The sequence below is a fragment of the Salvelinus alpinus genome, chromosome 21 (assembly GCF_045679555.1).
Source record: "Salvelinus alpinus chromosome 21, SLU_Salpinus.1, whole genome shotgun sequence".
Taxonomy (NCBI): domain Eukaryota; kingdom Metazoa; phylum Chordata; class Actinopteri; order Salmoniformes; family Salmonidae; genus Salvelinus; species Salvelinus alpinus.
In genome coordinates, this window is record NC_092106.1 from 1,533,880 (window position 1) to 1,558,206 (window position 24,327).

Below are 24,327 nucleotides of genomic sequence, written 5' to 3' on the forward strand. Positions count from 1 at the left end.
ATTTTAACATTTATACCAAATCCAAAGGGTTTTCTTTCCAATGGTACCAATTATATGCATATCCTGGCATCAGGGCCTGAGCTACAGGCACTTTACTTTGGGCACGTCATTCAGACAGGAAATGGAGAAAAAAAGGGCCTAGTCCCAATTAAATTAACAAACTATCGTTTTGGCAAGTCGGTTAGGACATCTACTTTGTGCATGACACAATTAATTGTTCCAACAATTGTTTACTGACAGATTATTTCACTTATAATTCACTGTATCACAATTCCAGTGGGTCAGAAGTTTACACACACTAAGTTGACTGTGCCTTTAAACAGCTTGGAAAATTCCAGAAAATAATGTCATGGCTTTAGGCTCTGATAGGCTAATTGGCATCATTTGAGTCATATATACATGTGGATGTATTTCAAGGCCTACCTTCAAACTCAGTGCCACTTTGCTTGACATCATGGGAAAATCTAAAGAAATCAGCCAAGAAGAAAATTGTAGTCCACAAGTCTGGTTCATCCTTGGGAACAATTTCCAAATGCCTGAAGGTACCACGTTCATCTGTACAAACAATAGTACGCAAGTATAAACACCATGGGACCACGCAGTCGTCATACCGCTCAGGAAGGAGACGCGTTCTGTCTCCTAGAGATGAACGTACTTTGGTGATCAATTCCAGAACAACAGCAAAGGACCTTGTGAAGATGTTGGAGGAAACAAGTACAAAAGTATCTATATCCACAGTAAAACGAGTCCTATATCGACATAGCCTGAAAGGCTGCTCAGCAAGGAAGAAGCCACTGCTCTAAAACCACCATAAAAAAGCCAGACTACGGTTTGCAACTGCACATGGGGACAAGGATCGTACTTTTTGGAGAAATGTCCTCTGGTCTGATGAAACAAAAATATAACTGTTTGGCCATAATGACCATCATTATGTATGGAGGAAAAGGGGGAGGCTTGCAAGCCGAAGAACACCATCCCAACCGTGAAGCACGGGTTGGCAGCATCATGTTGTGGGGGTGCTTTGCTGCAGGAGGGACTGGTGCACTTCACAAGACATCAGTCAGGAAGTTAAAGCTTGTGGCAAATGGGTCTTCCAAATGGACAATGACCACAAGCATAATTCCAAAGTTGTGGCAAAATGGCTTAAGGACAACAAAGTCAAGGTATTGGAGTGGCCATTACAAAGCACTGACCTCAAGCCTATAGAAAATTTGTCAGCAGAAATGAAAAAGCATGTGCGAACAAGGAGGCCTACAAACCTGACTCAGTTACATCAACTCTGTCAGGAGGAATGGGCCAAAATTCACCCAACTTATTGTGGGAAGCTTGTGGAAGGCTACCAGACACGTTTGACCCAAGTTAAACAATTTAAAGGCAATGCTACCAAATACGAATTGAGTGTATGTAAACTACTGACCCACTGGGAATGTGATGAAACAAATAAAAGCTGAAATAAGTAATTCTCTCTACTACTATTCTCACATTCTTAAAATAAAAGTGGTGATCCTAACTGACCTAAGACAGGGTGTGTTTACTGGGATTAAATGTCATGAATTGTGAAAAACTGAGTTGGCTAAGGTGTATGTAAACTTTCGACTTCAACTGTATGAAGCGTATCATGGGTTACTAGAGTTTTGATGAAGTAATAATATAAATAATAATAACATACAACAACATGTAGACGTACGTAAATGGTGTTAAAATAACTCAGAGAAATTAATAGCATAATGGGTTACTAGATTTGATAAAGTAACAATGTATGAATGTATAATGGGTTACAAGAGTTTAACTTGCTAGGTAGAGACTTAGTATGGACAGAGCACGCCATCTATAGGGGACTGATAGACAGTTATAGTGAAAGTTGATCCCAGAAAGAGATTCTTGTCTCAAGAGCTAAAAAAGGAAGCTCCCTCCAAAGTGTATCTCTTCCCTTCTGAATTGGCAGATGTATTTTATAAATTCAGGGCATTAGATGTTCATCTTAAAATAATAGACATAGTTTCGTTTTGTTTTAAACCTCGCAATAGGGGGAAAAGCAGAACATTGTTTGAGAGTGATCCAAATATATTAGCAGTAGAGATTAAGAACGTCTTCCTATTGGGAAGAAGAGAATCCTAGTTGAGGGAAACAGACATGGAGACTCGTGAAAGTAACAAAGTGAATGGTAATATTAGCGGCTTTCAGATAGCACTCAATATAAGGTCACATTACGAACAGAGGGATTGAGCATTGGGACTGATATTCAATTAGAGGCCGCCATCTGGTGTTTGGGTTAGAGATACGTTTCTTGTGGAACAATAGATAGCAGCCAGTACTAACTGAACTCAAACAGACTAAGGGACACAGTGGGGAAATTTGGGACAGAGGTATGAAGAATTGAATAAGATATGTTTTTGACCAGTTCCAATTATTATTACTTAATTCTATAGTTTGGGTGGATCAAATGTAATGTCATCTAAAACAATTTGTTTCCATTGCGTGGAACTGTGTCCAGATTTGAAGTAGATTCAAATAACTGTTTTGGTACCGAATATTGAGCTGATAAGCCAGCACCAACTTTTTGAAGGTCCGAGCAGATTTGTTAAACAACAGGTTTCATATTTTGACTAGTGCAATGCAACAGGTAAAACATATTAAGATTACGAGAGGGGCGCTGGGGTTGTTTACTTTAGAAGGTGCCTATTCAGCTTTACGGGAAACAGTATCATCTGATGTGTCTGAAGTATAATTCTGTGTAGGCAAGGCTTAATCAAGACTTCCTGCCCAAGATGCAGTGAACTCAATTAAGATTACGAATTTTTGGGACTGATTATGATGTGCAAACTAAGTACATGTTTATTTTCTTTCTTCCAGGACTGATGGAATGTCTGCTACCAAGTTTTTTTTTTAAAACATGTTTATCATGTCAAATACTTTGAGGCAGGTGCCTTGGGAGTTAGTATAAAGGTACACAAATCCGGCTGTTAAAGGGAACTTCCAAATTAAGTAAGGCCTAACCATGTTGTTTGTTTTTACCTGTTATGAATATTTGTTAGTGGTGTTTATACTGATTTATTGTGTGGGGTCTTGTTATTTTGGTTTTAATTGGTTTTTCACAGGTTAGAAATTATGCACCTTAAAGGGCACACAAATGAAAGCATCTATTGTCAGAGTTTTGGTTGCACACATATTCATTCTCTTGATAAGAAATGTACTGAAAAATCCAATGTAAACCTGATACACAAAATGTTTGAAATATCTTTAAGTAATGTCTGAGGTACAGGGAAAGAAACACTCACTTAATGGGGTTGAATGACCTCTGACCTCTGTTATGACTTTCTGGTGAGGCTTGATTACTCTCACTAAAAAGACTAGAGACTTAAATGGGTGAGATTTAAATGGGCTATGTAAACACTAAGAAGTTTCTAATTTATCAATAGTCCTACGTGTGATTGGGACCACGAGAAGGACAGAGAGAGATCGCTGCCCCTGAATGAGGGAACACTTGTCTGTAGTCTATTTTACTATTGCTTGAATAACCTTATAGGATACAATTAAGTTAAGATTGTCACGATCGTGTGGAAGAGATTCGGACCAAAACGCAGCATGAGGAAAATAAGCCATCTTCTTTTAATAAATGAACGAAGATGAACATGAAACGAAAACACTATACAAACAAACAAAAAACAACAAATGATCGTGAAGCTAAATAACGCAAGTGCACAGACAAGCAACAAACGTTAAACAAGACAACTACCCACAAAAGCCTACTGCCTATGGCTACCTTAAATATGGCTCCCAATCAGAGACAAATGAATGACAGCTGTCTCTGATTGAGACCCAATCTAGGCAGCCATAGACATAACTAGACAACCTCACAATTATCTATCCCATACACAATACAACACCCATAGACTAAACAAAACACACACAACATACAATGCCCACCCCAACTCACGCCCTGACCAACTAAACATAATCAAAATAACATAAAAATAGGTCAGGAACGTGACATAACCCCCCCCTCAAGGTGCGTACTCCGAACGCACCACCAAAAGTCTAGGGGAGGGTCTGGGTGGGCATCTGTCCACGGTGGTGGCTCCGGCTCTGGACGCTGCCCCCACACCACCATAGTCACTCCCCGCTTCCGTATCCCCCCCCCAATGACCACCCTCCAACTAAACCCACCTAACTGAAGGGGCAGTATCGGGATAAGGGGCAGCACCGGGATAAGGGACAACACCGGGATGAGGGACGGCAGCTCCGGGCTGAGGGACGGCAGCTCCGGGCTGAGGGACGGCAGCTCCGGGCTGAGGGACGGCAGCTCCGGGCTGGCTGGCGGATCCTGGCTGGCTGGCTCTGGCTGGTCATGGCTGGCTGACGGCTCTGGCTGGTCATGGCTGGCTGACGGCTCTGGCTGGTCATGGCTGGCGGAAGGCTCTGGCTGGTCATGGCTCGCGGAAGGCTCTGGCTGATCCGGTCTGGCGGAAGGCTCTGGCTGATCCGGTCTGGCGGAAGGCTCTAGCGGCTCCTGTCTGGCGGACGGCTCTAGCGGCTCCTGTCTGGCGGACGGCTCTGTAGGCTCATGGCAGACGGGCGGCTTTGCAGGCTCATGGCAGACGGGCGGCTTTGCAGGCTCATGGCAGACGGACAGTTCAGACGGCGTAGGGCAGACGGGCAGTTCAGACGCCGCTGGGCAGACGGGCAGTTCAGGCGCCGCTGGGCAGACGGGCAGTTCAGGCGCCGCTGGGCAGACGGGCAGTTCAGGCGCCGCTGGGCAGACGGCAGACTCTGGCCAGCTGAGACGCACTGTAGGCCTGGTGCGTGGTACCGGAACTGGAGGTACCGGGCTAAGGACACGCACCTTCAGGCTAGTGCGGGGAACAACAACAGGGCACACTGGACTCTCGTGGCGCACTCTAGGCCTGGTGCGTGGTACCGGAACTGGAGGTACCGGGCTGAGGGCACGCACCTCAGGGCGAGTGCGGGGAGAAGGAACAGTGCGTACAGGGCTCTGGAGACGCACAGGAGGCTTGGTGCGTGGTGCCGGAACTGGAGGCACTGGGCTGGAGACACGCACCATAGGGAGAGTGCGTGGAGGAGGAACAGGGCTCTGGAGATGCACTGGAAGCCTGGTGCGTGGTGTAGGCACTGGTGGTACTGAGCTGGGGTGGGAAGGTGGCGCCGGATATACCGGACCGTGAAGGAGGACACGTGCTCTTGAGCACCGAGCCTCCCCAACCTTACCAGGTTGAATGGTCCCCGTAGCCCTGCCAGTGCGGCGAGGTGGAATAGCCCGCACTGGGCTATGCAGGCGAACCGGGGACACCACCTGTAAGGCTGGTGCCATGTACGCCGGCCCGAGGAGACGTACTGGAGACCAGATACGTTGGGCCGGCTTCATGGCACTCGGCTCGATGCCCAACCTAGCCCTCCCAGTGCGGCAAGGTGGAATAGCCCGCACTGGGCTAAGCACGCGTACTGGGGACACCGTGCGCTTTACCGCATAACACGGTGTCTGACCAGTACGACGCTCTCTCACTCCACGGCAAGCCCGGGGAGTTGGCTCAGGTATCCAACCCGGCTTCGCCACACTCCCCTTTTGCCCCCCCCCAAGCAATTTTTGGGTGTTACTCACGGGCTTTTCAGGCTTCCGTGCAAGACGCGTCCCCTCATAACTCCGGTTCTTCACTCCGGTAGCTTCTGCTCTCCTCAGTGCCTCCAGCTGTTCCCATGGGAGGCGATCCCTTCCAGCCAGGATCTCCTCCCATGTGTAGCAACCTTTACCGTCCAAAACATCCTCCCATGTCCATGAGTCCTGTTTACTTTGCCGCTGTTGTTGGTTCCGCTCACGCTGCTTGATCCTGTTGTGGTGGGTAGTTCTGTCACGATCGTGTGGAAGAGATTCGGACCAAAACGCAGCATGAGGAAAATAAGCCATCTTCGTTTAATAAATGAACGAAGATGAACATGAAACGAAAACACTATACAAACAAACAAAAAACAACAAATGATCGTGAAGCTAAATAACGCAAGTGCACAGACAAGCAACAAACGTTAAACAAGACAACTACCCACAAAAGCCTACTGCCTATGGCTACCTTAAATATGGCTCCCAATCAGAGACAAATGAATGACAGCTGTCTCTGATTGAGACCCAATCTAGGCAGCCATAGACATAACTAGACAACCTCACAATTATCTATCCCATACACAATACAACACCCATAGACTAAACAAAACACACACAACATACAATGCCCACCCCAACTCACGCCCTGACCAACTAAACATAATCAAAATAACATAAAAATAGGTCAGGAACGTGACAAAGATGGAGTCATCAAGGGTTGTAATTCTCATTTATTTGTTATTTTGATTTAACAGGCAGTGTTGTTGTTTTTGGACACATGCATCACGAAAAGTGGTACACGGTGTGATACCAACACAGCTCTTGAGGACTCCAGCTGCCCGACGCTGTGAAACAGAATTCCAGCATGGAATTTCCTGCTGAAGAGTGTCTCATCCAGGAATGTAAAGTACTGGAAGAAGATTATAGGGTTCTCTAAAATAACGCTTGAGGGAGAAAGAGGATTTGGACAATGAAGTAATCCTGAGATTCCTCTCCAACTCTCTGATAGTTTGCATGCATAAAGATCGACATAATCATCGTTCCTGTGTGAGACCAGGGGGGGTGTTGCAGATTTGGCCCAAAAGCATGTATCGGCACTTTTGGGACTATTCCATTGGTGCAATGCCGTTTAAACCCCAATCAAGTGCACCAAGTAACAAAGAAAAAATATATACTATTCAACCCAGATCTGTGGTCAATAATGGACCTGTGACGTACAGTATGCACAACTTGGTACCTACACACAGGGAAGCAGGACTGCTGAGGGTGGTAGCACAGTGTTGGGCAGTGGGAGAGTGTTCTGGCTCAGTACACAGCTCTGGGACTGCCGTCAGACGAGGCCCTTGGCCATTCTCCCAGATATACAGAGCTACCTGCAACAACATGGGAAGATACTGTTACTGTTTTTTTCAGCTGCTCATGCACACACCATTTTTTCTTGAGGCAAGCCGAAATCGGTAGTTGAAGTCTACGCCCCTTCGTCGATCATTTGTCAACAGTAGGGATTCTTCAATTAAATGTTTGTCATTCAACGAGAGACGAATCGATTTCATGCACATTTTTTGACTTGAGAAAAACTGCACAAAGCATCTTAGCACCAAACATCTTAAGATCTACTCGACAAAAACGTCAAAATGATGACAGATTTCTTGAGTTATCTTAGAATAATTCAAACTTTTTTGAGGAAGTGGCTATGGCGTCTCAACGTGTACAAACAGTACTATCGCTGCTTTTTCTTCTTTTTCTAGCTTAAGTCTTTTAAAGGAGTATGCGAGCACACTCGTTCAGATAGGCGCCAGCCAAACCAAAGCATTTCGCTCAGAGCAATACAAATTGCTCTGAGAAAAAGATTTTGTTCAACAAGTAATAAAATAAATCTAAAAAAAAATGTCAAAATTATTGGCACCCTTGTTTTCAATACTTTGTACATCGTCCCCTTGCGAGGATAACGTCACTTAGCCTTTTTCTATAATGTTTTATGAGATTATAAGAACACACTGGGAGGGATCTTAGACTATTCCTCTATACAGAAACTTTCCACTTTTCTTCAGTCTGCGCTTATGGACTGGCCTTCCTCAATTCAAACCACAGGTTTTCAATGGAGTTCATGTCCGGAGACTGATGGCCATTGCAAAATGTTTATTTTGTGGCCAATTAAACATTTCTGTGTGGATTTTGATGTGTGCCTGGGGTCATTGTCTTGCTGGAATATCCACTTGATGCCAAGTTTCAGCCTCCTGGCAGAGGCAACCAGATTTTTTGGCTAAAATGTCCTACTACTAGGTAGAGTTCATGAAACTACTTGGTAGACTACAGAAAGGGCCCCAGGGCCAGTGGAAGCAAAAAAGCTCCAATAACATCAAAGATCAACCATTATATTTTACAGTAGGTATTAGGTTATTTTCTGCATATGCATCCTTCTGTCGAGGCCAAACCCACCACTGTTGTGCGTGGAGAAAGAGCTCTATTTTCATCTCATCTGACCATAGCACCCGGTTCCAATCCAAGTGCCAATGACGTTTAGCAAACTCTAGGTGTTTACATTTGTTGTTTGCTCTCAATAAAGGCATTTTTATGGTAACCCTTTCAAATAGCCTATTGGCATGGAGGTGGCGTCTAATATTAGATTTGGAGATGTGGTGACCCCAAGATGCGACCAAGTTCTGTAATTCTCCAACTGTGTCCCTTGGACTTTTCTTTGCCACCCGAACAATCTTCCTCACTGTGTGTTTAGCAAGTTTAGCATGGTTCTAGTGGTTTAAACTTCTTAATTGTTGCCCTAATAGTGGTAAGTGGTATATTTAGTTTTTCAGTTGTTTTTACGTACCCATTGCCTGATTTATGAAAGTCAAAAACCATTTGTCTCTTTTCATTTGTGAGTTATTTGGATTTTACATGCGTGTTACCTAATTTGTAATACCCCAGTGAAACAGGAAGCCACAATACAGTTATTTAAATTGATATTAAAGAGGTCCTGCACAGCCCAAATCATGTTTTTCATGAAATGTGATGATATTTGGATGAAACCAGATCAAAGCAGGATGACCAAAGTAGGAAAAAATGTATTTGCTTCTACATTGATAATCAAGTTACTGTTCGACTCCCACATGTCAAAAACTTGGATTCAGGAGGTGGGATTATTAAAAGGGTTTTTGTGATATCACAAAATCTCTCATTTGAATACACTAATGGTAACATCTTATTCTCTTACATAATTTAAATAGGTACCGCCTTGTAACCAACATCGCAGAAGGAGTTTTTGCAGAGGGGTGTGGTTTACATTGCTAAGTAGCTAGTCAACTGGTGTCAATTTTACTGCAGCGTGTCAGCAAATATAATTACAGGTTTCCCCTAAGGAAAAGATACTTCTAGGTTTTTTTTGTTGCTTTTTTCTGTTTCTGGTGTTAGCTAGTAACTGGTTAGCTAGGTCTACAGCCAGCATAGAACAAAATCGAGGGAAGGGCTTCCCAAAACTCCAACGCAGTTGTCATGTCATTACATCAAGAGACACATCAAACATAAGATTCATACAAACTTCTTGACATCGTTGATAGTCATGATATATGACCATTGTCTGGCAGTCAACATACACAGTATATTTAATGAAAAGTACCCAGACCTGTAAAAGCTGTACATGTTCAACTGAAATTGTCCAAGATGAACTAGCTAGCTAGCTTGATAACAGTGCTGACAATTCCATTTAGGCTAGCTAGCTTAATTATAGCAGCCAACATTTTGTCTATATTGATGCTGTTACAATAACCAAACAGTTGGATAAAAAAAAGTATAATTATGAAACCATGATGTGATGGATGATAGGATTGGATGTTGCATGCAATTTCAATGTTGTTTGATTTGCATTGTGTAGCAGAATATTTGCTGGAGATAATCTCACTGCAAGGTGACCACCCCACCCACTTAGCCTACTAGCTCCCCGCCCACTCAGTCTGTCTTTCAGACGTCATGGTAGTTTTTATATCTAGAGAACTCCTGATATCGCCAGGTGTGATAAGTATATTTTTTGTCTTGATCTATTGTCTATTACTGTCTTTTTGCTAGCTAGGGCCATCTACTTTAAGGCCTGCCTGTCTTCCCAGTGGCCTAGTTGGTGTGTGAACTGCTGACTGCTCATAACTTGCAGATGATTGTTGACACATCAACCAGGATTAAGGGGCATGGCGATTTGTAACTTGTTTTGGTAATCAGTGGCTGTACTGGAGGGGGAGTGGTTTCTCCTCTCCTAGGCAATCAGCAATTAGTACAGGAAAGTGTTCTCTTCACCTCTACTAAGCAATTAACAATTAGTTTAGTCTCGCCTGGTTTCTCAGCGGTAGCTGTAAGCGGCGGTCGTGTCAGTGGTGGTCTCATCAGCAAAACTAAGGCCGTCGCCGAAACAAAGACGGGTCTGCCGAGTTGTTAGAGGAAGGAAAGAGTGAATGGCTCCACACCACTCTCTCACTTGAGTATCTTAGATAGTTATTGTATCTCATTTTGCTCTTTTGTAGTTTTGGTAACTGCAGTATATACAATAGTATATGGACACACTTTCAAACTAGTGAATTCAGCTATTTCAGCCACACCCGTTGCTGACAGGTATATAAAATCGAGCACACAGCCATGCAATCTCCATAGACAAGCATTGGCAGTAGAATGGCTGTACTGAAGAGCTCAGTGAGTTTCAACGTGGCACCGTCATGGGATGCCACCTTCCCAACAAGTCCGTTTGTCAAGCCGCACACAAGCCTAAGATCACCATGCGCAATGCCAGCGAGGGTTGGACTGGTGTAAAGCTCGCCACCGTTGGACTCTGGAGCAGTGGAAACCCTTTCTCTGGAGTGATGAATAACGCCTCACCATCTGGCAGTCCCACGGACAAATCTGGGTTTGGCGGATGCCAGGAGAACACTACCTGCCTGAATGTATTGCGCCAACTGTAAAGTTTGGTGGAGGAGGAATGATGGTCAGGGGCTGTTTTTCATGGTTTGGGCTAGGCCCCTTAGTTCCAGTGAAGGTAAATCTTAACATTACAACATACAATGACATTCTAGACGATTCTGTTCTTCCAACTTTGTGGCAACAGTTTGGGGAAAGCCCTTTCCTGTTTCAGCATGACAATTCCCCCGTGTACAAAGCATTGCGCATGATTATCTTAGACTTGTGTGCGGCTGTTTGGTCATGGAAACCCATTTCATGAAGCTCCCGACAAACATTTATTGTGCTGACATTGCTTCAAGAGGCAGTTTGGAAATCGGTAGTGAGTGTCGCAACCGAGGACAGACGATTTTTACGCACTACACACTTCAGCACTTGGCGGTCTCGTTCTGTGAGCTTGATGGCCTACCACTTCGCGGCTGAGCCATTGTTGTTCATAGACATAACAGCACTTGCAGTTGACCGGGGCAGCTCTAGCAGGGAAGAAATTTGAAAAACTGTCTTGTTGGAAAGGTGGCATCCTCTGACGGTGCCACGTTGAAAGTCACTAAGTCAGTAAGGCCATTCTACTGACAATGTTTTACTATAGACACTCATGGCTGTGTGCTCAATTTTATACACCTGTCAGCAATGGGTGTGGCTTTAATAGCCAAATGCACCAATTTGAAGGGGTGTCCATAGTGCATGTTAGTGCACTACTACTATCGTGCACCCTACTTAAAATAGGAGATTATATTTTTTTAACCTTTATTTAACTAGGTAAATCCACTAATTCTTATTTTCAATGACAGCCTAGGAACAATGGGTTAACGACAGATTTTTACCTCGTCAGCTCAGGGATTCGATCTTGCCCAAAGCTCTAACCACTAGGCTACCTGCCGCCCCCTATGTGCACAGGTAAGATCAGGGATGGTATTGCGGTGAAATGGAAGAGGAGAGAGTTTGTAACTACAGTGACCTCGAAGAGGTAGAGAATGAAATTCACTCAATACTCTATTTAAACAATAAGGCCAAGGGGGTGTGGTATATGGCCAATATACCGCGGCCAAGGGCTGTTCTTAGGCACGACGCAAAGCGGAGTGCTGGATACAGCCCGTAGCCATTGTATATAGGTCATATACCACAAACCCCCAAGGTGCCTTATTGCTATTATTAACTGGTTACCAATGTAATTAGAGCAGTAAAAATAAATGGTTTGTCATACCAATGCTATACGTTCTGATATACAGTTCATTCGAAAGTATTCAGACCCCTTTACCTCTTCCAGATTTTGTTACGTTACAGCCTTATTATAAAATGGATAGAATGTACATTTTTCCTCATCAATCTACACTCTCAGACCATGAGAAACAAGATTCTCGGGGCTGATGAAACCAAGATTGAACTCTTTGGCCTGAATGTCAAGCGTCACGTCTGGGGAAAACCTGGCACAATCCCTATGGTGAAGCATAGTGGTGGCAGCATCCTTGATGAAAACCTATGGATCACGCTGTTTCAAGTTTGTCAGCATTCAGCGGTCATGGGCCAATTTGGAGCAAAACTGTTTGGCACTTAGTGGAAACCTAGCATCCGTGCAGAGCTTTTTAAAGTACCAGTCCATGCAAGCACTGATACAGGATACCACTGGCCAGCTACCTAGGACCTGGGTTGGAGGTTTTGATGCAGTCAAGGAGGGAACATGGATGTGGTCAGATTGGTCCAGATTTTATTACACTACCCGTAACACTTACGAGCCCAATAACACTGGAGTAGGAAAGGACTGTCTGGAGATGAATGCTGCAAGTGAGAAGCGCTGGTTCGACGTGCCCTGTGAGTTCGTGTTTGCCTCTCTCTGTTCCAGAAGAATGTAGGCTACGAAAATGGCACAGCTACTTCACCTCCACCTCCAGGGGACAACAGACTACACTTCAATATCAAACCAAGATCTGCCAAATCACTGCAGTTCACCACAATGACAAATAAATCCTGTATTCACAAAAAAAAGAAGCTAGCCACCGAGCTAATGATTAGCTAGCATGCCATGTCTAGCGTTTCAAAACACTGTGACAGCAGTATTTACAACAGACGGCAAACATTTAGCTACCAAAATGAAATGGTCTTTGAAGTTCAATGCAGACATTTATACCAAGTCATTATCTGCTGTTAGCTAGCTACTGTTTTGGTAGGCTAATCTTTCAAGTTAGCTAACGTTAGCTAAGCTAGTGATGAAACTGTGATGTTGATAATTCTGCTTTTGAAATTAAAGATAAATGACATACTCTGATGTATTATTACTTTTTTTTATGCAGTACCATTAGTTCGCTAATGATTAACAAGTTGTCAGTTACACCAGCAGGAGGAATGGGCCAAAATTCACCCAACTTATTGTGGGAAGCTTGTGGAAGGGTACCCAAAATGTTTGACCCAAGTTAAACAATTTAAAGGCAATGCTAACAAATACTAATTGAGTCTATGTAAACTTCTGACCCACTGGGAAGGTGATGAAACAAATAAAAGCTGAAATAAATCATTATCTCTACTATTATTGTGACATTTCACATTCTTAAAATAAAGTGGTGATCCTAACAGGGAAGTTTTACTAGGATTAAATGTCAGGAATTGTGAAAAACTGAGTTGAAATGTATTTGGCTAAGATGTATGTAAACTTCCAACTTCAACTGTACGTTTTTCCATCAGCAGACTATGATCAATAATGTCAAAAACCTCACTGAAGTCTAACCTATTAAATGACATGAACTATAAGCTTGCTAAATCATTTATTCATGGATTGTTGATGGCTTAGTAAACATACATACCATGCATAATTGCTTCGTAGATATATGAATTAATTATTTATTCAGGTTAACTCATGCATTAACTCATGCATTATCCTCATTGTAAAGTGTTACCATTCGCTGTCTTTCATATCTGAGGCTAAATCCATGAGGCAGAGAAATGTGACAGGCAATATGAGTCCAGACAGTTGGGAGAAAAACCCAGCCGAGATAGGGAGTGAGAGAGAGAGAGACAGGGATACAGTGAGCGCAATTCAATTTCTCCCCTGAATGAAGGACTGAAGATGCTCTGAGACGGGGCTAAAAAAACTGAATGGAAAGGCACAGGGACAGAGTGTCCTCAGACAACAATGTGACAGCCACCTGGGCTCTATGAGGAGGGAGATAAGTGGAGGAAGCTGCTTCTATTGGGCTATTGTCAGATGTAATGAGTTTTTGACACCTGGTTATATTAAATTATACTTCACTTGATTAGCATCTGCTTGGCTCTCCAGTCAACAGCAGCAGGAAAGGGCAGGGTGACAGCAGAGAAGGATAATACAAATTGAAGATAAACTAGGTTTCCATCCAATTGGCAACAGATTTTCATGAGAATATTCTAGAATCCGCAAAAAGAAAATATGCACATTTTCCCAACAGTGGTGTGTTTTCATCAAATGCAAAAATCAGTGTGTGATGATGTAGTGCACTGAAAATGTACAATACTTTTAACGCTCAAGTTTTCATGTCCCGAAAAAAAATCTAAAGTTCAATGTTCCATCACATTTTCAAATCTTCCGATTTTTGTCAAAAACGTTGCGTTAAATAGCAAATGTGCCTACTCTGGTCTTGGCACGTGTGCTCTAACCAACAGCTTGCAGATACAGTGCCGGTAGGCTAGTTACATCATGAGATTATTATGGATAAGAGCAAGGATATTTTTATTTGTCAAATGGCAGTCAAGCAATAATCCTCATGTCACCAGAATAAGATCCTCAATATTTTTGAGATAGGAGCATCAAGATCACTGTGCACTCACACCATACTCTGAACGTCATCATCATTTATTTAATCTGAAGCCTAATAAACTGCATTGTTTTCCGAATCGTAGTGGAAGGACCACACTACCTTATCATCGTGTGACTCCAATTTTTTTCTTCCCAATATGATGGTTATATCAATATTTGCACATTAAGACGTTTCCACTGCCATTTCTCGCATAATTAATTTTACAGGCACAAAAAGATCCCACCATGTTGAACGAACAATTATCTGATTGCATTTCTAAAATTGTACCCAAACTTCCTGTTTCCATCACAGCTGTGGTGATTCTTTTAATATGGGTTTTATATGTGCATAAAAACTGTGGAGAGATTCGTTGTTAGTGACACAAATCATGACGCGATAAAAACATCTGCTTTACTCCATGCCGTCAAACTGTAGCCGACATTTCAAAACTCAATTTTTGATTTTATTTAATTACTCTTTATACACATTTCCATTAGAACCATCAGAACTCACAGTGATAAAGCGGTCAGATATAAATCTTACCTCATGCTTCAGATCGATAGTGAAGTCAGACTTGAGTGGGTCATCTCTCACTTTGTTTGCGAGCCTGCAAGATCAAATCACTGGCTATTAGAATTTGGAGTTATAAATATTATTATTTCCCTAGACCACTAAGAATTGAACAATGATTAATGATAGAATGAAATAAACAGTATAAAATAAGTTATTGTCCAGTAGACCCCATTATTGCTGAGATGTGGTCGCTATTCAGGTTTCTAAAGACCAATAAGGAAAATAGATCTATGGGTGCATCCATCAGATCAAACTGATAGTTCTAACTAGGTTTTGAAGCTATAAAGTGTTTGTTTTCAACTTTCAACAAAAATATCAACGCAACATGCAACAATTTCAAAGATTTTACTGAGTTACAGTTCATATAAGGAAATCAGTTGAAATAAAATAATTAGGCCCTAATCTATGGATTTCACATTACTGGGCAGGGGTGCAGCCATGGGTGGGCCTAGGAGGGCTTTACCCCAAAGGTGAAGAAGCCGTATGTTACACGTGGTCTGCAGTTGTGAGGCCTGTTGGACGCACTGCCAAATTCTCTAAAACGATGTTTGTAGAGAAATTAACATTCAATTATCTGGCAACAGCTCTGGTGGACATTGCTGCAGTCAGCATGCCAATTGCTCGCTCCCTCAAAACTTGACATCTGTGGCACTGTGTTGTGTGACAAACTGCACATTTTAAAGTGCCCTTTTATTGTCCCCACCACAAGGTGCACCTGTGTAATGATCATGCTGTTTAACCAGCTTCTTGATATGCCACATCTGTCAGTTGGATGAATTATCTTGGCAAGGAAGAAATGCTCGCTAAGAAGGATATAAACAAATTTGTGCACAACATTTTAAAGAAATACGCTTTTTGTGCGTATGGAACATTTCTGGGATTTTTTATTTCAGCTCATGAAACATGGGACCAACACTTTACATTTTTGTTCAGTGTACATTGTTTACAAACAATGGACTAAAACAGCTTATATTTTGGGTTCTGATCAGATAAGACAGTTGAACTAATCTCACGAGGCATTCATAAGTTATATTTTCCAAGAGGAAATACAGTAGCTATTTAATTCATTTAGAAGTTTAAAAAAATGGATGTACAAATCACAGATTGCACCTGTAAATAAAGGTCGATGGAGACAACAAGAGTTAAACAAGGTAGATATAGATTAGGACCTGACCTGTCAAGCAGGGGGATGCTAAGGGCCCAGGCAGCAGAGAAGTCTGGGTATTTAAAGATGGAGGGGTTCTCTGCAAAGGCGTAGTGGTGGATGATGGTCGACTCCTCATCATGAAGAGGTTTACCCAGGAACCACTCCTGAGGGATGGATGTGATATCATCAGCATCATGGTGACATTGCTGCTAAAACGCGCCACACATCTGGGCTGTATTCATTGAGGTTATAAACATTAGAAACATTGCAGAAAGACATTTTATAGAAAGAGCAAACATGTTAACAAACTACTGCTTGCATGCATACACTTATTTTATTCTGATAAATGGAAGCATATCTCTGAAGGGGAGTCTACTAGTTATTGAAGTAGTAGCTGTTTCTAAAGTACCCAAAACTATTCTGGGACTTTATTTGACCATAGTAAAGATGGTCCCTGCGTTAATACTGAATCGAATTGAGTCTAAATTGAAGTCACACATACAGAGTGATTTATTTAAATTAGTCATAAGGCAGCCTACATCCTTTCCTCATCCCTGATATAGCGCTGTGCACAGAGCTCAGGGCTGTGTGTGGATGATGAGATAATACTGAATTCTATTTCTCACTTGGAATTGGAATCCCTTACAGGTTCCAGGCTGTCCCGGCTAGCAGATGGAAGGTTCACTTAATTATTATGCATAGTTTTTCAGAGTAAGAATAACTTGAACCTCTGTTTTCTGTTAATAAGAACAAAACAATTTTTTGTGAAGATCTGGTTTACCACCGGGAGGTGTAATTAGTTTGATGTTGTTCATTGGACGGTATCGGGATATACTAATCAGGATGGCCGTTGGATGACATTGGGCTTTGAGTTCTCATGCTTTGGTTTAAAGCCTGTTTCAACGGTCCAGGCTTATCAAAAAACAAATCTTTCATCCATAAAAATAAGCAACAAAAACTGAATTTTTGAACTCCCAAGACAACAAGAAATATATGTTTGACCGAATTATTGATGGTAACAAAATCCAGAAAGTTTAAGCATTCACTTTGCTGCAGTCAATAGGATGACAGGTGTTGCTTCGAAAACAAACCTAGCAACACCTCTTTCAACTGTCATTATCTGGTTTTATCCTCAGAATCCACTTTTTTAAAACAAAATGAATATTAACTCAATAACACTATGGAGGACAAAACCTTTTCTATTGGCATCCTGTGTTCGTGGTTTAAAACAACTAGCTAATCAACCTGCAACACCTGGATCCTGAACCTCAGAGAGAGTGGCTCTGGAGACGAGCTAGAAGTAAAATGGTAGATTAAAAAAAATATATATATATATTTTTATTTATTTTATTTAACCAGGCAAGTCAGTTAAGAACAAATTCATATTTACAATGACGGCCTAGGAACAGTGGGTTAACTGCCTTGTTCAGGGGCAGAACGACGGGGATTCGATCTAGCAACCTTTCGGTTACTGGCCCAATGCTCTAACCACTCGGCTACCTGCCACCCCAAATGATGACACCTTAATAAACCCTGCCTGCATCTGTGCTGCCGCTAAAATACAATCTTAACACCATTATTATTGTTGGAGTGAGACAGATTAAAATAGGCCTCCGGAGAGCGAGGCGGCTAAAGCAGCTCATACTGTGTTTGACAGACAGCCTGCTTTACAGGCTGGTTGGACAGCAGGCCTACATTCGTCTCAGATATTCCAGAACTAGGAGCAGCGCAAGCTAGGCAACGGCACAAAAGGTCTGAGGAGGATGTCGGCTTCTATCTAACATTTCGTAAAATTCCTCTTCAGACAGACAACTCTCCCAACAAATAATGAGTTTGGGTAGGCAGAGCTTAAAATGCAGGCAGGAATTGTGTTTAGCTAGAGCAGAGATGGGCAACTCCAGTCCTGGGATGCCAGAGTGGTGTCACACTTTTTCTCCATCCTTAGCAAACACAGCTTATTAAATGAATTGCATTCTAAACTGAAGTTGATGAGTCAAGTGTGTTAGCTGGGTTCCCCGAGGACTGGAGTTGCCCATCCCTGAGCTAGGGCAACAAGCGGATCCGGCAGAGACGTTACCAGTAACACGATTCCTATTTCTGACCAGACCACACTGTCCCAACTGATGCTGGAACTTCTACAGATGTGTTAAGCTGGAGCATTGGTATATTGCCGGAAGCAACCTGTCTGTCTAGAGACTAGGCTTATATGGGCCCAGATACAGGATCCAACCCAATGCTTAAAGTTGGAATGAAAAATGATGTCCAATACTCACTTTAATTTGACCATAACCAGGGTTAGTATTTCAGAGACGGTATTCTGCTGAAGAGGACCATACCCGGAATATATTTTTTTCCTTTTAGAAGTTACCATGACAGTCCATCATTAATTCCAGACCCTAGTCACTGCTGTTGCCTAGGGTGTTGGTTTCCAAGACTAGGTCCAACCCACTGACTCTATTACAGCTCCTGAGACAGAAGGCTGGTGCTCAGTGGGGAAATTCCCCTGTCGTTGGCTAAGGAGAAGTGAAGTACTGTGAATACGGTAAGTAAAGACTGGTACAGAGTGGTCCCTCCGTGTAAAAATATTATTATTACAATCCTAAGTCGGTGGGTCACTTACTTTTCTCCTGTCAAACTTCCTGAGGGCCTGGAGCAGTTTGGTCACCTTGACGTTAGTCTCCTCTTCCAGAAACACCAACCAGGATGAGTTCTTCCCAAACAACAAGGATAAGCTGAGGAAGCGGAAATACTGTCAGGGTCACCAGACCTTTGCACAGCTTATTGAACCAGTGGATACATTCATGACATGACCTTTCGTTTTGACATTGTAGGAAAAAGGCTAGCCTGGTTCCAGATCTGTATTACGCTCTTGCCTACTCCATCATTGTTGTCATTGTTTGGCATGAGAATTCAATAAATAGTTGGCAAGAGAGCAGAAACAGACTGACACCCAGGCTAGCAAAAGGCAGAACAGGGCATAAGTTGACGGGTGGCTATAGGTAACTATCATAGTATGGTAGCTAATCCTGTTATACAATAGGATAAATACCATCTAAAATTCAAACAAATTAAGTATTGTGTATATTGGTCATGTTGTACTAAATAAATAATACTTTCATATAACCTCCAATATTGCTACATGATTATTTGCCAGAGATTATATGTTTTTGCCTGACCCTAGCAGGTGGAGACAGCCATATGCTGTATAGTAGGGCTGTGCATCTTTCCCTTACAAGGCGATTCAATACGTATCTAGATACATGAGCTCCGATAGGATACAAGAACTACACGTTTTAGTTTGAAACGATTTCAAAGACTTTACCCCACCGCCACCATGAGGCACTCTGTTCTCAACGTTGACATCCGTTAACCGTTCGCCCACACGACGCCATACACGTGGTCTGCGGTTGTATGCGGAGGCCAGTTGGATGTACTGCCAAATTCTCAAAAATTACGTAGGAGGTGGCTTATGGTAGTGAAATGAACATTCAATTCTCTGGCAAGAGCTCTGGTGGGCATCCCTGCAGTCAGCGTGCCATTTGCAAGCTCCCTCAAAACTTGAGAAATCTGTGGCATTGTGTTGTGTGACAAAACTGCACATTTTAGAGTGACCTTTTATTGTCCCCAGCACAAGGGACACCTGTGTAGTGATCATGCCGTTTAATCAGCTTCTTGATATGCCACACCTGTCAGGGGGATGAATTATCTTGGCAAAGGAGAACTGCTCACTGACAGGAATGTAAACAAATTCGTGCACAAGATTTGAGAGAAATCTGTTTTTTGTGCATATGTAACATTTCTGGGATCTTTTATTTCCGCTCATAAAACATGGGACCGACACTTAACATGTTGCGTGTGTGCGTGTGCGTGTGCGTATGACGTATATGTCTATGGTGTATGTAGGCACCTGAGCCCGGCCATTAGGGAAACTATCAGTTGGGCGGGGGGCAATGTTAGATTTGATGAAGGGATGGTGAAGCTCGCCCAACATCTCTTGAAAGCTGTATGTGCATGCATGCTTGAGTTGTCTCCGGCAGTAGCTTAAGCTATTTATATTCCAGTAAATCACAATTTTCAAAAATGCATTTGAATAAAATTACCTAGCAAATTATATTGGTTGTCACTCAACAAATTAAGCCTAATATTGTGAAGGCCATTTTACAAACATTTAAATGCTGAATGTGACTTGTAGATCAGAAATAGGCCTAAATCTCGTTGGTCAGCGCACGAAGCGGCACACAGTGCGCAGTTTGAATAGGCTACTGAGGGGTTGTTCGGCATGCAAAATGACTTGCAGATCAATGACCAGCAACATAATTACATTCTTGGTTCAACACTGAAGGAGAGGACGCAGTTGTCACAAAATATGAGGGGTATTTTCAGAAGGTAGAAAGAAAGTCATTTGAGGCCCAAAAAATGTTTAACCGCCGATTCGTCAACTTTATCGGTGAATCGTTACATCCCTACTGTACTGTATGGATGGGAATTACAGGATGGAAGTCTTTGTGAATGTGGGTAATGGCTGCGCTTTTGAGAGCTGACAGGCCCAAGCACTTACTAAGGCAGCACAGGAAGGATGCTCCAGTCTCCCTCATTGTCTGTCAGACTGTGGAGGAGCAGGACCGGAGGTGGTGTCTGAAAAGAGAAAAAGTTTTTAATTAAGTCAAGCCCAACAGTGGGATCTCTGGAAATCTTTACTAAAGAAGTATTGACTTCAGAGCAGAGTAACTAAGGAAGTGTTTACAGTAGTAACCCAAGGAAGTATTTTCTTTACAGCAGATTAACTCAAATAGTATTTACTTTAAAACAGTAACCTTTTTTATTATTTATTTTTTTACCTTTATTTAACTAGGCAAGTCACTTAAGAACAAATTCTTATTTTCAATGACGGCCTAGGAACAGTGGGTTAACTGCCTGTTCAGGGACAGATTTGTACCTTGTCAGCTCGGGGATTTGAACTTGCAACCTTTCAGTTACTAGTCCAACACTCCAACCACTAGGCTACCCTGCCGCCCCAACCTAAGAGGTAGTCTTCACTTTACAGCAGTAATCTCGAGCAGAGTAACTAAGAAAGGAACTCTTCAATTTAGGGCAGAGTAACCAAAGTCTTTAGTTTACAGCAGGAGGAAAGACAACCTAAGGAACCTATGGAAGGACAGTCCTCAAAGAATCTGGTTCTAGATTAGAAGAAATTGTGTTTGTTTAGTTGGAGACGGCAGTGGCACAGAAACAAAGCCTAAGTACTAGAGCTGGGACGAGAAACCGAACATTTGACACCGACCATAGCGGTCACTTATCGCAGGCATTTTGCTGATGTTGTTCATTACAATAAGTAGCCTACACCAGAGAAATGTGTAGTTTGAATGTTTGCTAATATGGGCGATTGTTAAATGGACAATTTACAGCTACAACCATCAGACTACTAGTAGTAGTAGTTGAAAGGGTCATCCTTTTATCGCAATTTCAGGCAATTTATCACAATAAGGATTTTTGTTCATACCGCCCAGCTCTACTAAGTACCTATAGAATGGTTATTTTAAAACAAACAAACTGCGTGTAGCCTAAAGGTACTCTTGTGTGCAAAAGATTGCCACAAAGTATTGAAGTATTTGACTGCCCTAACCACTTTCGTGAAAACACAAAACTTGGGTTTCAATCAAACCTTCTCGGATTCTGAGTTCAAGGGCATGTGAGGTATTCAGTAGTGGCCTGAGGTGGTCTCACACAGAGAGGAAAACAAGGGTTCATGACTGCATCCACTCCGCTCAGCAGACTGGAAACCAAGGGGGACCATGCTGCTCACAGACACATAGCCTCTCTCCAGCTACTCAACAGCAATGCCCCACAAATACCTAGCATCCCACCATCATAGTACTGGACTGTAAATCCCTAACCCTAGCCTGTGTCCAGTATGTTAACCACATTAGTCAGCCGGGGGTTTTCCAGCAGCTCAGTCAAGCCCCATATACACACTAACAACATAACGAGGCTCATAACGGCATATTCACCAGTCTAAACTTGACTTTCACCTCAGGTAGTAAGAAACAAGTCAGTTCAAACACCAGGCAGGCTGCAGGGACAAAAACCCATCGCTTTACACCACTTCAGAGAGACACAGCCATCACAGACACACAGTATGCTAAGCTTTACTCATGGAGTAGACTGGGTGGGGTGTGTGTGGAAAGGGTGGGGTGGCTTGGTCCCTGCAACAGCCAGAGCCTCCACACTCATACGTACATGCATGCTCGCACGCACGCACGCACCCACACACACGCACGCACAAACTCTGCGAGCTCTTGCAAGGGACTGTCTTACACACAGCCACTTTTTATAGAGATATGCAGCTGAATCAGTCTGACTATACACTGAGTATACCAAACATTCAGAACACCTTCCTAATACGGAGTTGTGCACCCCCCCCCCCCCCCTCAGAACAGCCAGCCTCAATTGGTCGGGTTACCGGACTCTACAAGGTGTCGAAAGCGTTCCACAGGGATGCTGGCCCATGTTGACGCCAATGATTCCCACAGTTGTGTCAGTTTGGCAGGATGCCCTTTGGGTGGTGGACCATTCTTTATACACACAGGAAACTGTTGAGCATGAAAAATCAGCAGCGCTGCAGTCCTTGACACAAACCGGTGTGCCTGGCACCTACCTCCATACTCCGTTCAAAGGCACTTAAATATTTTGTGTTGCCAATTCACCCTCTGAGTGGCACACATACTGTACACAATCCGTGTGTGTTTTGTATCAAGGCTTAAAAATCGTTCTTTAACCTGTCTCCTTCCCTTGGATTTAACAGGTGACGTCAATAAGGGATCCTAGCTTTCACCTGGATTCACCTGATCAGTCTATGTCATGGAAAGAGCAGGTGTTCTTAATGTTTTGTATACTAAGTGTATAACCCCTATAGGGAGGCCAGCCAGAAACGATCCAATCGCTGATTACTTTGTTTTGTACAAAGCCCCTTGTTGTCCTTCGTCACCACAAACGACTTCAATGATGGCTGTCTCTAATAGATCTAGCTGGCCTCCCTGTGTTGACACAGGAAGTCAGTCTCAATGTCCCCCTGGACGTCATATAGGGGTTATGCACTGACTATACAAAACATTAAGAACACCTGCTCTTTCCATAACAGACTGACTTAGTGAAAGCTACTTTATTTCATTTCACTACTGGACAATACACTATGCTACCAGTACCTAGTTCTCTCTAACTCTCAGATGGGGATACAAACTGAGACAATGATCCCTTTCCACATAAAAAGCAATGCTGACACCATGTGGCAAAAAGCATGGGCTGCACTGGTGCCTCTTTCATGGCTAATTGATGTTGATTATGTTTGTTGTGAAAAGACATATCCTTTATTTCATTGGTTGTCTACGGTATCTGTACAGAACGTATCAACTCCACTCCTAAATTAGGTTTTATAACACAGTGTTAAAGGAACAATCTGCAGTTCAAAAAACAACAAAGCAGGCACCCCACCTCTGTTTTGGTAAGGGATGGGGCTGGAGAAATGTAACCACTCTCAATGGCTTTATTTAATTAATTTAAAAGTCTAGCTTTCTCGCTCACAAGCCTGCACTGGTATATGATCTTGCGTCCTCTGTCTCACTAACACACTTGACCACCATTTTGAAACACTTTAGCTGGAAGCTTCACCGAAAAACAATTCAAATGGTGGTATTTCAACGTGAAGAGTTGAACTTGACACGGTTACACTAAACTGATGGTTTTCCACACAAATTATTCCAAAAGAGTAACGGCTATATGGTCCACAGGGAGGAAAGAGGAATAAGTAGGTAAGTAACAGCTATTTGTGGCCATGAACCATATTGCTTAGAGAAGATGGTTGAAGTTAAGGGATGCTGTTGTTTCTCTAAAAACCTGTGTGTGTGTGTGTGTGTGTGTGTGTGTGTGTGTGTGTGTGTGTGTGTGTGTGTGTGTGTACCGGAAATCCACAAATGTCCCCACAAGGATAGTAAAACAAGGAATACTCCCTCATGGGGACATTTCCCAGGTTAGGGTTACAATTAGGGGTAGGCGTTAAGGTTAGGGTTCAGGGAAAATAGGATTTTGAATGTAAATACAGGATAGTAAAACGTATGCTGTGTGTGTGACTAAGTGGCATTGGTGGCGCTGGTGGTACCTGTGTGAGGCTCTGAGTCTGTTGTAACAGGTCTGCTCTCTGTCTCTCCGCCCGACTCACGTGGAATGAGTTACTCTGGCTCTGGATCACAAACACTATCTCTCGCAGGTCTGCAACACACGAACAGCACAGGAACAGATCAGAGACATGC

The 24,327-nt window shown here is 42.9% G+C and overlaps 1 protein-coding gene across 3 annotated transcripts in view; it reads right to left on the bottom strand.

The window, feature by feature from the left end:
- The window catches only part of LOC139547567 (beta-1,3-glucosyltransferase-like), a 172,059-nt gene that overhangs the window by 49,100 nt on the left and 98,632 nt on the right, over positions 1 to 24,327 (bottom strand). For 2 of the 3 annotated variants that reach the window (XM_071356469.1, XM_071356470.1), the window contains 6 exons: positions 24,177 to 24,286; positions 20,583 to 20,659; positions 18,645 to 18,756; positions 16,052 to 16,188; positions 14,848 to 14,911; positions 6,853 to 6,984 (listed from right to left, as the gene is read on the bottom strand). In XM_071356469.1, coding sequence (XP_071212570.1) covers positions 6,853 to 6,984; positions 14,848 to 14,911; positions 16,052 to 16,188; positions 18,645 to 18,756; positions 20,583 to 20,659; positions 24,177 to 24,286 — 632 coding nt within the window. The remainder of the gene's footprint in view (positions 1 to 6,852; positions 6,985 to 14,847; positions 14,912 to 16,051; positions 16,189 to 18,644; positions 18,757 to 20,582; positions 20,660 to 24,176; positions 24,287 to 24,327) is intronic. The other variant, XM_071356471.1, reaches the window with a different exon arrangement.